Raw genomic sequence first — 14,806 nt, forward strand, 5'->3', positions numbered from 1 at the left:
TCTACTCGAAGAACCCAGTGTTCTCTGACCAGGCTGGTGTCCATGTCCCTTCCCTGTGCCAGTTTCAGGGCATCTTCATATCTAAGGAAAAGGAAAGGTCCATGCCACTATGTGGTGCAGGGAACACCTGCTTCTCCCCAAGCCCCCCACCCCTGAGCTCTTCCCATTGCTTGAGTTCCCTTCCAGTCTCATCACTGTGTCCAACTGCTTCTTTCTTTGTGTACATGATGTTTGGGACTAGGGGTTAGCTGAGCCCCAGGTTTGTGGCAGACCTGATCCTGGATACCTGACAGACCTCTCAAATGCATACAGCTTCCTTTCCAAGTTGAGCCTTATTATAACCATTTTATCCTTGACGTTCAGTGCTGTCACTTAACATGGAGCATGCAACTAGAATATGACAGTCCAGGATCCCTGGGTGGCGCAGCGGTTTGGCGCCTGCCTTTGGCCCAGGGCGCGATCCTGGAGACCCGGAATCGAATCCCACATCGGGCTACCGGTGCATGGAGCCTGCTTCTCCCTCTGCCTGTGTCTCTGCCTCTCTCTCTCTGTGACTATCATAAATAAATAAAAATTTTAAAAAATTGTAGAATATGACAGTCCATTTTCAAAGCTTGCACTGTTTCTGTTACATTATATTGTTTGCATTTGCCAGTGTGAATTTAGCCACTAATTATTCCTCATGGGCCCAAACCAGTTTCTTAGGTTTTCTTTTATTTCTTGCTGCTGGCCCCAAGGTGTACCTGTCTGCCTCTCATTTCTAGAACTGCCTCCATCTTATCTTTCCCACCAAGAGGGGTTGTGAAATGGGTCTCACTCCCCCAGCCAACAACTTACTATCTCCTTCATCCAAAGCCAGGCCCTTGGGTGTCAGAGGTCATGCTAATTCTTCACAGAGAAATGAACTAAGGGTAAAGACACAGCAAACATGGGTTTGTCACCACCAAACTTAAAAAGTCCTGATCCCTATGCTGAAATTCCTGATCCTCTGGGCCAGGGAACAGAAACATCAGTTCTCTGCATTTATTCCTGAGGTCGAGGGTCATCAGTCTTCCCACCCCCCAGCTTACCATCCTGAGCCCACCTGAGTGGAGACCTTGTAAACTGTTCCTAAAGGGCTTCAGGTGCCAGCCTGAAGATAATTTTGGGATGGGTACATCCTCTCCCCCTTTGCTGTGCTGAGAACCTCCTGTCTACTTGCCAGACCTTTGTTCATCCAAGATCATTGCTTCTCTGGTGGCCATAGTGTGGGCTGTCATACCATGGTTTGCTGAACTATTCTATTTTTAGGTGTTTGGTGGTTTTCAGCATTTTTCTTGAGCAAGGGTAATGATTATAAATAAAATCTTTGGAATCAAATACAGTTAGAGTCAGTTCCCAGCTCTGCCTCTTTCCAACTCTATGACCTTGGGGAAGTCACTTGACCTCTCTGAGCTTTAGTTTCTTTGCCAATAAAATGGGGACAATAATAAAAATACTACTTCCTAGGATTTTTGTAAGCAATAACAAAATGAATATGAAGCATTGAGCACATTCTTATTAGCACATAGTAATTGCTAAGTGTTAGCTATTAATTTTACATATATTATGTCTTGTGTGGGATTAATTGGGGACAAAGGGATCTGAGCTTCACTTTACTCATAAGAAAAAGTTTGGATTCGGAGTCTTTATGTACTTAGAGTCTCTGAGTCTTGGTTCTGAGAGTTTTGGTGCCATGAGTATTTAGAGGAGCTTGTAGCTGAGTGAGCAAAGAAGACTTCTTTGCAGAGGTGGGGTTGAGCCAGAGTTTCAGGTTTGCATCACACTGGAAAGTTTATTTTGTCCTGACTTTGCCCCTTTATTCTAACCTTGGGTCTTTTCATTTTGTTAGGCCTTTTGTTTTCTCGGCTGTATTGTGATGAACAGAGATTCTGCTTTTGACCGTGTGTTTTCTTGCAGGTCTGCGTGAAGTGGAGAAAGTCTAACCTCTCTGCTCGGGCAAAGGCAATGCTGGAGTTTGTACTTCTTATTTCCCAAGCTGATGATGTAATAGATGACCATTTCAAAAAGCTCGAGATGCATGGCTTCAATCGGGAAAATGCCTGGGATATCGCTGCCATTTCAGCCTTTTTTTTGCCTTGTCCATCTGCCTTGCTCATTTTGTCAATCTTGTTCCCAATAAAGAATGATGTCAAAGACATCAGGAGTGAATCTGCTGCTCCCAAAGTATAAAGCCTAAACAGAAAGACCAGCGTTATTTCAGGCACATGATATTATAAGGCATCACTTAGGAAGTAATTTTTTAAAAACATCTAGTCAGTAGATAGGGAAGAGAGTAAATGAATTGGCTTTCTGTCTGCTCAATGAGATAGATCCTAAGTGTTGGGAGTATCCAGGGACATGTGATACTGGGCTTAGGGGAAACATTTGCCAATTGCTTCCTTGTGTTGTGATCTGAAAGGAACATCAAGGGAAAGAAATTCAGAGGATGCTTAGGCATTTCTGATGAACTGATATCTGTGAAGCTGAGCTGTTGAAGTTGAAAGTTTTTTAGTACTCAGAAATAGTGTTACATAGAAATTGGTCTGTATAAACTGTGATTTGCAGTCATTCCTGTTGACATGGTTGTGTTTGAAGGCTCTCAAAGGCAGTGGGTAAATAGCAGTCACAGAAAGTTTACTTTAGTGCCTTCTCAATTAACTTCTAGTAAATTTTTTTTAACTGATGGGTTGTAAAATCATGGTCATCTCAATAGAATTTTAGTCCTTAAATAATTTATTATTTTAGGTTTTAGCAAAAAATATTTGATAAGTGAGGACTCACATTTTAAATAGAAGCATAAGAAAGAAAGAAAACAAAACCTTTAGCATTACTGAATGACTTGTTTTGTGTTACAGCTGCTACTGCCCCCCCCCTTTTTTTTTTTGGTTAGCATCTCAAGAATCATTCTTATTTTCTAGCTGATAGCGGTACATGCAAACCTACAAAATTTTTTCTTCCCATTTGGCTTCTCTAGATTCTCTAAATTGTTAGTGAATATTTCTTAACCACTTTTACTACTATTACCACTATACTGTGTTAATTTTGAATTGCCTGAACTGTGAAATCTGTTACCTTGAGGCAGCACAAACTTTCATTGCAGAGCTTGTATTTTTCTGTTGGAACTATATTATAAATACTTCGGAATATGTATGTAACTTTTAAAATTGTTTTACTTAACCTATTAAAAAATAGTATTGGTAAATGGTCACCATAAAATTTTAGCCATTGGCCATAATTTAGAGGCCAAACAGGGGGCCTCTATTAAGCAGCCAGAAGTTGGGGGTCATTAAGGGACATTATTTAATTACAAAATAGACTTCTACACCGTCTACATTGTGGAGCAACATGGAGAGCATCTCCAGAGGAATGGATGCCTGATCTCTGAATTCAAGATGCTTGGTTTTTGCCTTTTTTTTCAATCAGCTCATGGACAATAGCTGAAGAACTAACTTACCTGATGGGAGGACCTGCTGAATGTTCAGCCCTTTCTGAATCTCATTCTTACTGTAGAGATCCTTCAGATCTGTCCTCACAGGATAGCTCTTCTACAAAGATCCTCCAGGTTCCTCCTCAGTCATCACATGTGAGCCTTCTACAACATAGCTCTTGATCAAGGCCTAGAAGAGTTGTCAGTTCTTATATCCACCTTTCCCTTGTACCTCAAGCCTTGCTTTATTGTAGACTCTCCTTCCCTTCCCAAGACACACATCAGTTCCCATTAACTCTTTTACAAATGAGTTCTGTATATTGATCTCTAACAGCCCTGGTGAAGGGCCTTGCACCCGTCATGCCGTCCGTGCCCTGCCTGAAACATGTAAGCAGGATTTGACCTGGGGCTCTGTTGCTTGTAAGGTTGATTTGATTTAGGTCTCCAGCTCCACTCAGTGACTCCTGCTGGATATATGCTCCTTCCTGAGGAGAGGAAGACTTCGGCCTTGATAAAATCTTGACCTTACTGGGCAGTAGCTGGGAGTTGGGCAAATATTCAGAGCACTGATAGACACCATTTTCCAGGCTCTGTATAGACCTGGACTTCTTTTTTTTTTTTTTTTTTTTTAATTTACTTGAGAAAGAGAGCAGGGGAAAGGGGCAGAGAGAGGAGGAGCGAGAGAATCTCAAGCAGACTCCCACTGAGCTGGGGTACCCTAGAAGGGCTCCATCTCACAACCCTGAGATAATGACCTCAGCTGAAATCAAGAGCTCCACACTTGACTCATTGATTGAACCACCGAGACGCCACAGATCTGGGCTTTTAGGGCAACGGTGAACTTGAGTCCTAGACTCCCAGTCTGAGTAGGCAATATACCGTGCCACTTACTATGTGGGACCTGCACATAATATGGAAGTTTTTTCCCCTTGTGACCTTAGAGTAAATTGGGGATAAGGATATAATCTTGGTCCACCACTTTGACTATTCAGGCCCACGCATCCCCAGACACACAGTCACGATGACTGACAACTACAGACTGTCGCAGGGGTGCCCTGATGCTAACACTGCCCTGTGCAGCCCGAGCCCTGAGTTCTCCCAGTTACGCTCAGACACAGCTGGTCGCCCCCGGTATAAAGCACCTGCCATGGGCGGTGTCCCCGCTTTCGCGGTCCCCAACGGATGGCGGTCGCGGCGGCGCGCGTTTCCCAGCCGGCGGGGTTAGGCGGTCGCACGCCGGAAGTGGCGGCTGGAGCGGGAGCGCTGAGGTGTCTGCCGGCGGGGCAGCGGCCGGGAGCGGGGGGCGGGTGCGTCGGTCATGTTTCCCTTCGGGCCCGGTAGTCCCGGAGAGGATGGGACGGCCGGAGCCGGGGCCGAGGAGCCGGCACCCCGCGCGGGGCAGGCGGCAGCCGGCGGGCCGCTCCCTTCCCCGCCCGCTCCGCCGCAGCCCGGGGCTGACGCAGCCCCTCCCCCGTCGCCCTCCCGGAGCCCTCGCCGCCCCGGCGCCCCCTCGCTGCCCCTGGCCGCGCGCGTCGGGGAGCTTGGGCCGCCCGGAGCCCTGGACTCCTCAGCCGCTTCCGCCCAGGGAGAGCCGTCACCGCCCTCCCCGCCGCGTCGGCGACCCGGGCCAGACTGCAGGGCCGGGAGCCGGGGCCGCCACGGCCTCGGCGTCGGCCTGGGCGGCCCCGGCGCCCGGCTGTTCGGGTGGCTGAGAGAGCGCAGCCTGGGCCGCGGGCTGTTCGTGGACCCGGCGCGGGACAATTTCCGCACCATGACTAACCTCTATGGTTCCATCCATCCCGCGGACTCGGTGTACCTCAGCACCCGCACCCACGGCGCCGTCTTCAACCTCGAGTACTCGCCCGACGGGTAAGCGCGGCCCCTCGGAGGGCGGGTGCCCGCCTCCGCCTGCCTCTGCTGCCCGTGGGCGGCGGCCCGCTCGGGGGCCGCCGGCCTGCAGGCCCCCCGACACTCTCTGAAGCGCTCTGTGGCTGTTGGAGGTCCCGGCCCGGCCCTTGGAGGTAGGCAGGCCCGGGACTCGTTTGTGCGCCTCGGGACGCGGAGCTCTGTGAAGCAGAAATGCGTGGGGCCCGTCACCCCGCGGGTCTGCCAGAGCCAGGCCCGAGCTAGGGTTCTCTGGTACACAGTACAGGCCTAGCAAACTACGCGCTGAGGAGATGCTCATTCTTTCCCTGTCATCCCAGGCTTGCGCTTTTCTCACCGAAGCTTCTGGCAAGGGTAGGGAGCCTGCAGATTCCATGTACTCTGTGCCTGACCTGCCGTGAGGGGACAAGTGTGCGTGTTCCTTTGCTCCTGGAGGATACTAAGACGCGGCAGCGGGGTGTCCTGGGATGCGGGGCATTTGTGAACTTCCCCAGCCAGGACGACGTGCTTCTGCCTCCTGGCAGATTAAATATTTCCTATTCGGTCTCGGTTTACTCTGCGTTAATGAGGAATTTTCAAAATAATATGTATTTTTTTAAAACTTTGGTGAATACACGAACAAGTTCAACAACAAAGGAAGAAAACTACACACAGCCCCACCCTGAGAGGAGATAGTTAATATAATAACTCCGACCTAATCAAGGCCTCTGGATTCTAGTCATTTGCGTAGCTGTCCACTTATTCATTCCCTCATTCAATAAATACTTGTTGAGCACTTGCTATGTTCTAGATGCAGAAGTTGCAGTGGTGAGCCAAACCAGCTAATGGCACCACCAGTCTTACTAAACTTGGGACTTACTGGTTCAACTACATGCCAAATAACCGTACTAAAAATTTCATAATGTGTATTTGTAAATCGAGATAAAGGCTTGAAGGAACCGACTGTACACACCAGGGTGTTTGAGGTTTTGCTGTAAAAGTGACATTTAACCAAAAAAACAGAAAAAAATGAGTAGAAGATGAATTCACCAAGATAGGGTGGGGGAGGAGATAGAAGTAGTCCAGATGGAGGAATTGGTATGTCAAAGGACTTATGGTTGGAGGGCCAGTATGTCATGTTAGAGAAGCTGAAAGATGATGGCTTAACAAGGCAAAATGTTTTGCTTAAGAAAAAACTAAAATGTGCTAGGAAGGAGAAAAGTAGCAGAATTTGGAATCACAGTGAGGAGGTACACCATATTCCACTTCATTGATGCATTTGCTTCTTCCTAATTATACTTGGTACTAGGATCTCTGGGGTTTCTACTTATAGCAGTTGGGTGGAACCTGTAGCAATGAATGTGCTGAATACAGGTAAGGAGGAGGAACTACTAAAGTTTATTCATGTAACCTTCCTTCCCTAGTGCTCTCTCCAACAAAGCCCTATTCCTAAAGCTCCTCCCAAAATAGGAAGAATCTCTCCCTCATAAACATTCAGTTCTTTTCTTCTCCATACCCCAACTCCTCTCACCCTCCTATCTGTTCTGTCAGGCTTTCAGAAATAGCTGTTTTTACTCTTTGGAAGTGAGATTTTAGGTACATGATGAGAGGGGTAGAATGAGTTATGAAGAGGAAATTCCCATTGCCAGTGCTATTAGAATGAGGAATATATTACTGATAGTTTTGTTTGAACCAGGACAACATAGTCCCGTACAAACATTTTTGTAAAAAGTATTTAGGCACTCTGGTACTTAAATAATTTAATAATGTTTAATTTGCAATTGATATATACTCATTCTAGAAAATCTAGGCAATAAATGAACAGAAAGAAGTTAAACATCACTTATAATCCCAGAGCTTAAAAGGCTGTCCAAGGAATTTTGTGTGTGTGTGTGTTGTTTATATTTTAAAGGTATTTATTTAAGTAATCTCTACACCCAATGTAGAACTCGAACTCATGACCCGGAGATGGAGTCACATGCTCTTCAACTGAGCCAGCCAGGTGCCCCTGCGTATGTTTATTTTAATATAAACATGGAATCATGTTATTTTGTTGCCTGTTCTTTTTTATGCAATATATGGTGAATTACCTATGTTAATATATTTTTACATTATTTAACATTTTTCATTAGTTTAAGTAAAACCTCTAGAAACATTTTTAGGTTTATATCCTCATGATAATTCTCTAGAATGGGTGTAAGTTATGAAGATTTTGGAGACCTATTATTAAATTCCCCTATGTGAAGATTTTGCTAATTCTCATTCTATCACACACACATGAAAGTGCCCGTCTCCCCATACTTTTGCCAATATTACACATTGCCATTCTTTTTCATCTGTGTCAAGGTGATAGATGAAAATAGTTAAATGTTATAATTTTTTAGTATTCTTACTACGTCTAATATGCTTCAGATTTTTATAGGACTTAATTTTATAGAAAAATGACACCTGTGTTATATGAGATAATTTCTTATATCCTTCAGTTATATGGGTTAAATCAGCTTACTGGGTACCATTATCACTGTTATTTATAAGGACTTCTCAGTACAGAGAAGAAGTGACACAGAAGGTTAGAATTAAAATTAGGAATTTAATAGAGACCAGACTGGAAAAATTTGACACTAAAAAAGAAATGAAAGGATACCTGGAGTAGAGGTAATTTCTAAAGAATTCTAAAAATGTTTTTACAGTAACAATATAATCAAAAGAAGTATCACTTCCTAAGAGGACATTTTATAAAATGAAATTTGATGTTAATAGATTAGAGAATAATATGTGGAAATTTGTCAGGCTTTCTTTTATGAAAACACATCAGGCACTGCTATAGAGAGTAGTATTGGAAAATAGAAATGAAGAAATTATCTAGACTGGAGGCCAGAATGATGCAGAGATTGGAAATATGAAGGAGGTTTAGTGACATGGCGCATAGACAAAAAAGGCATACTATATATTTGGTCAGCTCCTGAAGAAAATGAGATAATGGGAAAAATAACAACAACAACAAAAAAAAAACAATTTGAAGAGATAATAGCTGGGAACTTGAAGAACTTAAGAAAGTCACAACATCATGATTTAAGATGCCCAATAGACCCCAAGCAGGAATCCTTTCTAGGCATACAGTGACTCTAAAACAAATATTAAAATCTTAAAAGCTAGAGAAAAAAGACCTTCAAAGGAGTACTTAATGAGAGTGATAATTTAAAAAGATGGAACTAAAATTGAAGAAAATAATAAATTTTGAAGGGGTGTTCTAAATTTCTTATTTTCTTCAGGAAGAATTTGACATATTAACTGTAGTTTTTAATGTTTGCATATTAAAGTTTGCAAGATTGCAAGACCAAAAGATAAGAAAAGATATATTATTTCCAGACTACTCGAGGAAAAAATAGTGCAATGAGAAAAAAATATTCCAAGAGAAGACAAGAAAGGGAAAGAAAAAAAGTAGAAAAGGTATAATAAATAAAAAACCAAAGAATGGCCAAAAATAAGTCTAAATATTGCTAATTACAGTAAATATAATAGTACTAGATGTTCAGTAGGATAGACGAGAATATATCAAACGCACTCTAAAGCTGGTGAGCTATATTACTATACAAACTAGGATTTAAGGCCAAATTACTAGAGATAGGAGATCACATCATGTTCACGAAAGTTCAATTCACGAGAAAGATAAACAGTTTTGAAATGAATGAGTCTTTTAAATTGAAAATCTATGAATCAAAAATTGGTAACTTAAGGAGAAAATGGACAAATTTATCATAGAGGAAGATTTTAATGTACATTATAGTATACCTCAGTCAGGTAGACACAAAACATATGATAAACACCACCGCTTAATAAAATCTTGCTCTGACCAGCAGTATACTGCATTCAGACCTGATACTCAGCTAGTACACATTGTTTCAGCTGTACCAGTTGTTAAAGTATTGATATATGTCCGTAGTGGTTAAATAGTTAACTGCCCCAAGATCACTGAATGTCTTCCATGGAACCTCCCAGAGCAACCCATTATATACCAACTACAGAATTAAGAGCTGGCACTGCAAGCTGCCAACAAACATCTCACTTGAGAGCTATAACATCAGTTCTAATTGCTCTTTATCCATGCTAGATACACTCCCCACCACAAAAAATCTTTAAGATAATACCCAGTGACCATTTGGCTTCCCTAAGTGTGGGGCTGCCTGCCTTTCACAGGCAATCTCAGAGTCATTCTCACATAGTCATTTGTGAGAACTGCAGCCTCTGGGGAGTTCCAGAGAGATGAACAGGGCAATCAGATGAAAGTAACACTATTGTAGGCAGTATCCAAACATACTCTTGGTATAATGTGTACTCCCATGACAGATTTCAATCCACAGCAGTTGAGTGGGGCCTATGGGGATGATTTATGTCAGTACTCCTGGGATACAGATCCCTAATTTTATCATTCCTATTGAATTTCACCATTATTTAGTGGGATCGTTTTGCTAAAACCCACTGAATACCTGCCCATCATGGGTGTCAGTAATACTCATTTTATTAATGAAAATGACCACCAACATAAATCTCAGTACCAGGAATATTTAATTGAGGAAACAAAAGCAGGAAGGTCATTCTGGCTTATGCTTTTAACCGCTGTATTATATTACTTCTCATCTGGGCTGAAGGATTAGGTCTGGTACAATTAAACATGACAATCAACAGATTGTTTTGTGGCATAGTTATTAATATAATTGAATACATATTTAATGTACAAAATAGCAAGTGTTAAAAAATTGTTAATATACTTCAGAAAAGCTAAAAAGAATATTTAGCCCCATGAATAGTTCTGTTAATGTTAAATAATTTTTTTACTTACAAAGATGACAGCTAAATTTTTTTTTTTAAGATTTTATTTATTTATGTGACAGAGAGTGTGAGCACAAGTAGGGGGAGCAGCCAGCAGAGGGAAAGGGAGAGGGGAAAAACAGGCTCCCCTCAGAGCAGGGAATCTGATGTGGGGCTTGATCCCAGGACCCCAAGATCATGACCTGAGCCCAAGGCAGACACTCAACTGACTGAGCCACCCAAGTGCCCCCACTACAAATTAATTAATGTGGACATTCTTGGAGGGGCTTTATGCAATTTCCTACATCCATTCATGGTGCAGACAAGAGTCATCTGGGTCAAAGAAAAGATTATGGCAACAATTTCCAAAAATTGATAAATAATGGAAATTACTAGAATACTTTGATGAGCAACTTAATTAGAACTTCACTTGGCACACATTTTTATAATCTATAGGTTAGTTTATTTTGAAGATGTTTTAAATTTTTTATTCATAGGTTAACTTATATTGCTATTGAATGTCAAACATCTATTTTTTTCAAACATTTTTTTAAAAAGATTTATTTATTCATGAGAGACAGAGAGAGAGAGGCAAAGACACAGGAAGAGAGAGAAGCAGGGCTCCATGCAGGGAGCCTGATGTGGGACTCGATTCCGGGACCCCAGGATCACGTACCAGGCCAAAGGCAGGCGCTGAACCGCTGAGCCACCCAGGGATCCCCTTTTTCAAACATTTTAAAATCTCATACTTGACTATATGTAACAGCTATCTCCTGCTTGCTTTTTTTTTTTCAAACACATGTTAGATTTATAAAATTTTCACTGATAAGGCCACATTTCAAAAGATTATCATAGAAGGGACGCCTGGGTGGCTCAGCGGTTGAGCTTCTGCCTTCAGCCCAGGGCGTGACCTTGGAGACCCAGGATCAAGTCCCACGTTGGGCTCCCTGCATGGAGCCTGCTTCTCCCTCTGCCTGTGTCTCTGCTTCTCTCTCTCTCTCTCTCTCTCTCTGTCTCTCATTAATAAATAAATAAAATCTTAAAAAAAAAAAAAGATTATCATAGAATTAGAGTTTCTCAACACAATGTAATCATTAGAAATGAATAACAAAAAAGATAACCAGAAAAACCTCATGTGTTTTCAAGTTAAGAAAACATTTATAAATAACATATGGGCCAAATAAATGATAATGGAAATTAGAAATATTTAGCACTAAGTGATCATGAAAGTACCATATGTCTAAAAACTTGTAAGTAGGGATCCCTGGGTGGCGCCTCGGTTTGGCGCCTGCCTTTGGCCCAGGGCGCGATCCTGGAGACCCGGGATCGAATCCCACATCGGGCTTTCGGTGCATGGAGCCTGCTTCTCCCTCTGCCTATGTCTCTGCCTCTCTCTCTCTGTGACTATCATAAATAAATAAAAATTAAAAAAAAAACTTGTAAGTAAAACTGTACTTAGTAGGAAAATTACAATCATTAATAAACTGGAAAGGAAGACAAGGAAAATTAATGAGCTAAGTATCCATCTGAAATAGGGAATAGTGAAGTTATCTGCAAATAATAGCAAAGTAAGTTTGAAGAAAGCAGAGGAAGGAAATATAGTAACAGTAGAATTTCAATACAAATACTCAACAGAGAAAATCTTGTCTTTGAAAAGACAAATAAAAATGAAAAACACTCATATTGATGAAGTGAATCCCCTGGGCATCAGAGTGACTCTTGATTTCGGCTCAGGTCACAAACTCGGGTGTGTGAATGGAGCCACACCTCAGGCTCTTGGTGCTGAATCTGCTTGTCCCTCTTCCTGCTCTCACAGGCACTCTCTCAAAATCTTAAAAAAAAAAAAAAAAAAAAATCCCCAGGGACACCTGGGTGGCTCAGCAGTTGAGTGGCTGCCTTTGGCTCAGGGCATCGTGATCCTGGAGTTCTGGGATTGAGTCCTACATCAGGTTCCTTGCATGGAGTCTGCTTCTCCCTCTGCCTGTGTCTGCCTCTCTCATTGTCTCTCATGAATAAATAAATGAAATCCTTAAAAAAAAATCCCCAAGTAAATCATATTCAGAGTAAAAGGGGACATAATTTCAGATGCAAGAGATAGAGATTGTAGCTTTCCAGAAATAGAGTAGGTGGTTTGGACCAACCTTTCAACAGAGAATAATTAGAAAAGCTAGAAGAAATATAAAATATTTAATGTAAGGTATAAAAAGATTATGTTTGAAGAGATTGGAAAATTAAGGCAATAGGTAAATTTCAGGACCAAGATCTACAAAAGGAGGGAAGCCAGAAATTGAGCCCACCATTTTAGCCAACTGAATTAAGCAGTATGGTAGAAATGAAAAGTATAGAAAATAAAATAATGTAAATCACTACACTAACATATTGAAGGAAAAATCTAGGGTAATTTCAATAAATGTTGGAAACCATTTTATACAACTGAAAATATATTAATGGAAAAACAGCAAATTTGAGTAGAACTTCCTTAATCCAATAATAGGAATCTACTCCCAAAAAAGAAAAGAAACTCTACAGCAAACATTGTACTTTAATGATGAAACGGTGAATGTATTCTTAAAAAAACAGGAATGAGAGGAGTGCCTATTACATTCACATTTGCATTTAACATTGTACTGAAAGTCTTAGCCAGTGCAGCAATGAAATAAGTATTAAACAAGAACAGAGCATTTGTTTATAGATGTATGATTATCAACAAAACCTAAAGTATAAAACTTACAGATAAAGTATTAAAATAGCAAGATTGATGGATAAATAATTTTAAAAATCCATTGCATTTCCGTACACCAATAACAAAATTTTAAAAGAACATTTACTAGGGACGCCTGGGTGTCCCAGTCGGTTGAGCGTCTGCCTTCGGCTCAGGGTGTGATCCTGGGATCCAGGATCAAGTCCCACATCGGGCTCCTTGCAGGGAGCCTGCTTCTCCCTCTGCCTATGTCTCTGCCTGTCTCATTAATATATAAATAAAATCTTAAAAAAAAAAGGAAAGGTCTGAAATGAGACAGTACTAAATATCATAAAGGAAAAATTAAGTTTGACTATATCTAACTGGTTTGGTAGGATATATGCCAAACCTTTTGCAGTACATTTTAATAGATATTGATACAGAAATATATAATTTTGCTATATATGACTTTTTTTTTCTAAGTTGCCTCATCTATGCATGTTTTTTCTACAACCAACTCTTTTATTTAAAAATGTTTTGGGGGCAGCCTGGGTGGCTCAGCGGTTTAGCGCCGCCTTCGGCCCCAGGCCTGATCCTGGAGACCTGGGATCAAGTCCTGCATGGGGCTCCCTGCATGAAGCCTCCTTCTCCCTCTGCCTGTTTCTCTGCCTCTCTCTCTCTCTCTCTCTCATGAATAAATAAATAAATATTTTTAAAAAATGATTTGGAAGCACCAGGGTAGGTCGGTGGATTAGGTGTCTAATTCTTGATTTCTGCTCAGGGGCATGAGATTGAGCCCTGCATTGGGATTCTCTCTCTCCGTCTTCCTCCGCTTCTCCCCAACTTCACTCCTTAGCTCTCTCTCAGGAGCATGCTCTCTCTCTCTCAAAAAATATATATGTTTTGGAGTTCTTTCATATCCATATGAAACTATCCCTTTCCTTTTAAATGTTGCACCATAGGGGCACTTCAGTGGCTCAGTAATTGAGCAGTCTGCCTCCGGGTCAGGTCATGTCCCCAGTGTCCTGGGATCGAGTCCCATATCGCCGGGACCCTGCTTCTCCCTCTATGTGTCTGTCATTCTCTCTGTGTCTCTCATGAATAAATAGATCTTTTAAAAAATAAAATAAAAATAAATGTTGCATCATATTGCAAAGTATTACATATCATGGCTATATAATCAATCATTCCTCCTTTCATGTACATTTAGGTTACTTTCAGTTCCTCATTATGGTGAAATATATCTTTATATATGCTTCTTTGTATTTATAAATGATTATTTCTTTAGATTAAGTTCCCATAAAAAATTGCTCAGTCAAAAAGTACACACATTAAAAAAAGTTTGATACATCAGGTACTCTCCAAACCTAAGCTGTACCAGTTTATGCTCCACTATAATGTTTGAGAGTACCATTTCCTACTATTGCCAAGAGCAGATAGTTTCAGTTTTTGAGATATTTGCTTCTAACATGAGCAAAAAGAAGTTATTTATTATAGTTTGTGTAATTATAAATAAGTGAATATCAGTAATAAGAGAGTGCTAGAAAACTAAAGAAAAATGTGTCCTTTGCTTTCAGGTCAGTGCTGACTGTTGCTTGTGAACAGACTGAAGTTCTGCTTTTTGACCCTATATCTTCAAAGCACATAAAAACACTTTCTGAAGCTCATGAAGACTGTGTAAATAATATCAGGTTAGTGTTATAGTGAAATTTACAGTGTGACACAAAATATTCTATTTTGAAAGTTAATGAAACTTTGTAATGTTTTGCCCAGCAGTGCTAGATATACATTTGTGAATTGTGAATTTTATCCCTTGTGAAATATATCCCTTTAATTACAAAACTTACTGTTAACCATTTTGGATTAGAATCTTTCTGACATGCATTTTTACTCCCATATGATTTTACCTTTTCTCTTCATATGTCAGGGTCATCATTATGAACCTCAACCATGTACTATGACAATTCTGCAATGTCTTTGGGCTAGTGATCTGTATAGAATTATGA

The 14,806-nt window shown here is 41.2% G+C and overlaps 1 protein-coding gene and 1 long non-coding RNA gene across 4 annotated transcripts in view; one reads left to right on the top strand and one right to left on the bottom strand.

Annotated features, from left to right (window-relative positions):
• Positions 1-1,517: 1,517 nt before the first annotated feature.
• On the bottom strand, positions 1,518-5,767 carry LOC144322484 (uncharacterized). 2 transcript variants are annotated; one of them, XR_013388116.1, is made up of 4 exons: positions 5,670-5,767; positions 4,591-5,514; positions 3,476-3,638; positions 1,518-2,214 (listed from the first exon to the last, which is right to left on the bottom strand). It is a non-coding gene; the product is annotated as an uncharacterized LOC144322484 (long non-coding RNA). The 2 variants fall into 2 exon arrangements; XR_013388117.1 differs by lacking the exon at positions 5,670-5,767 and having other exon boundaries at positions 5,229-5,378.
• DCAF10 (DDB1 and CUL4 associated factor 10) overlaps positions 4,696-14,806 on the top strand; it is a 42,345-nt gene continuing 32,234 nt past the window's right edge. Inside the window, exons 1-2 of one of the 2 annotated variants that reach the window (XR_013388112.1) lie at positions 4,696-5,317; positions 14,378-14,491. Coding sequence is in view for 1 of the 2 variants with exons in the window: in XM_077912597.1 (XP_077768723.1) it covers positions 4,767-5,317; positions 14,378-14,491 (665 nt within the window). In the remaining variant the exon portion in view is untranslated. The remainder of the gene's footprint in view (positions 5,318-14,377; positions 14,492-14,806) is intronic. The other variant, XM_077912597.1, reaches the window with a different exon arrangement.

The sequence above is a fragment of the Canis aureus genome, chromosome 10, assembly GCF_053574225.1.
Source record: "Canis aureus isolate CA01 chromosome 10, VMU_Caureus_v.1.0, whole genome shotgun sequence".
Classification (NCBI taxonomy): Eukaryota; Metazoa; Chordata; class Mammalia; order Carnivora; family Canidae; genus Canis; species Canis aureus.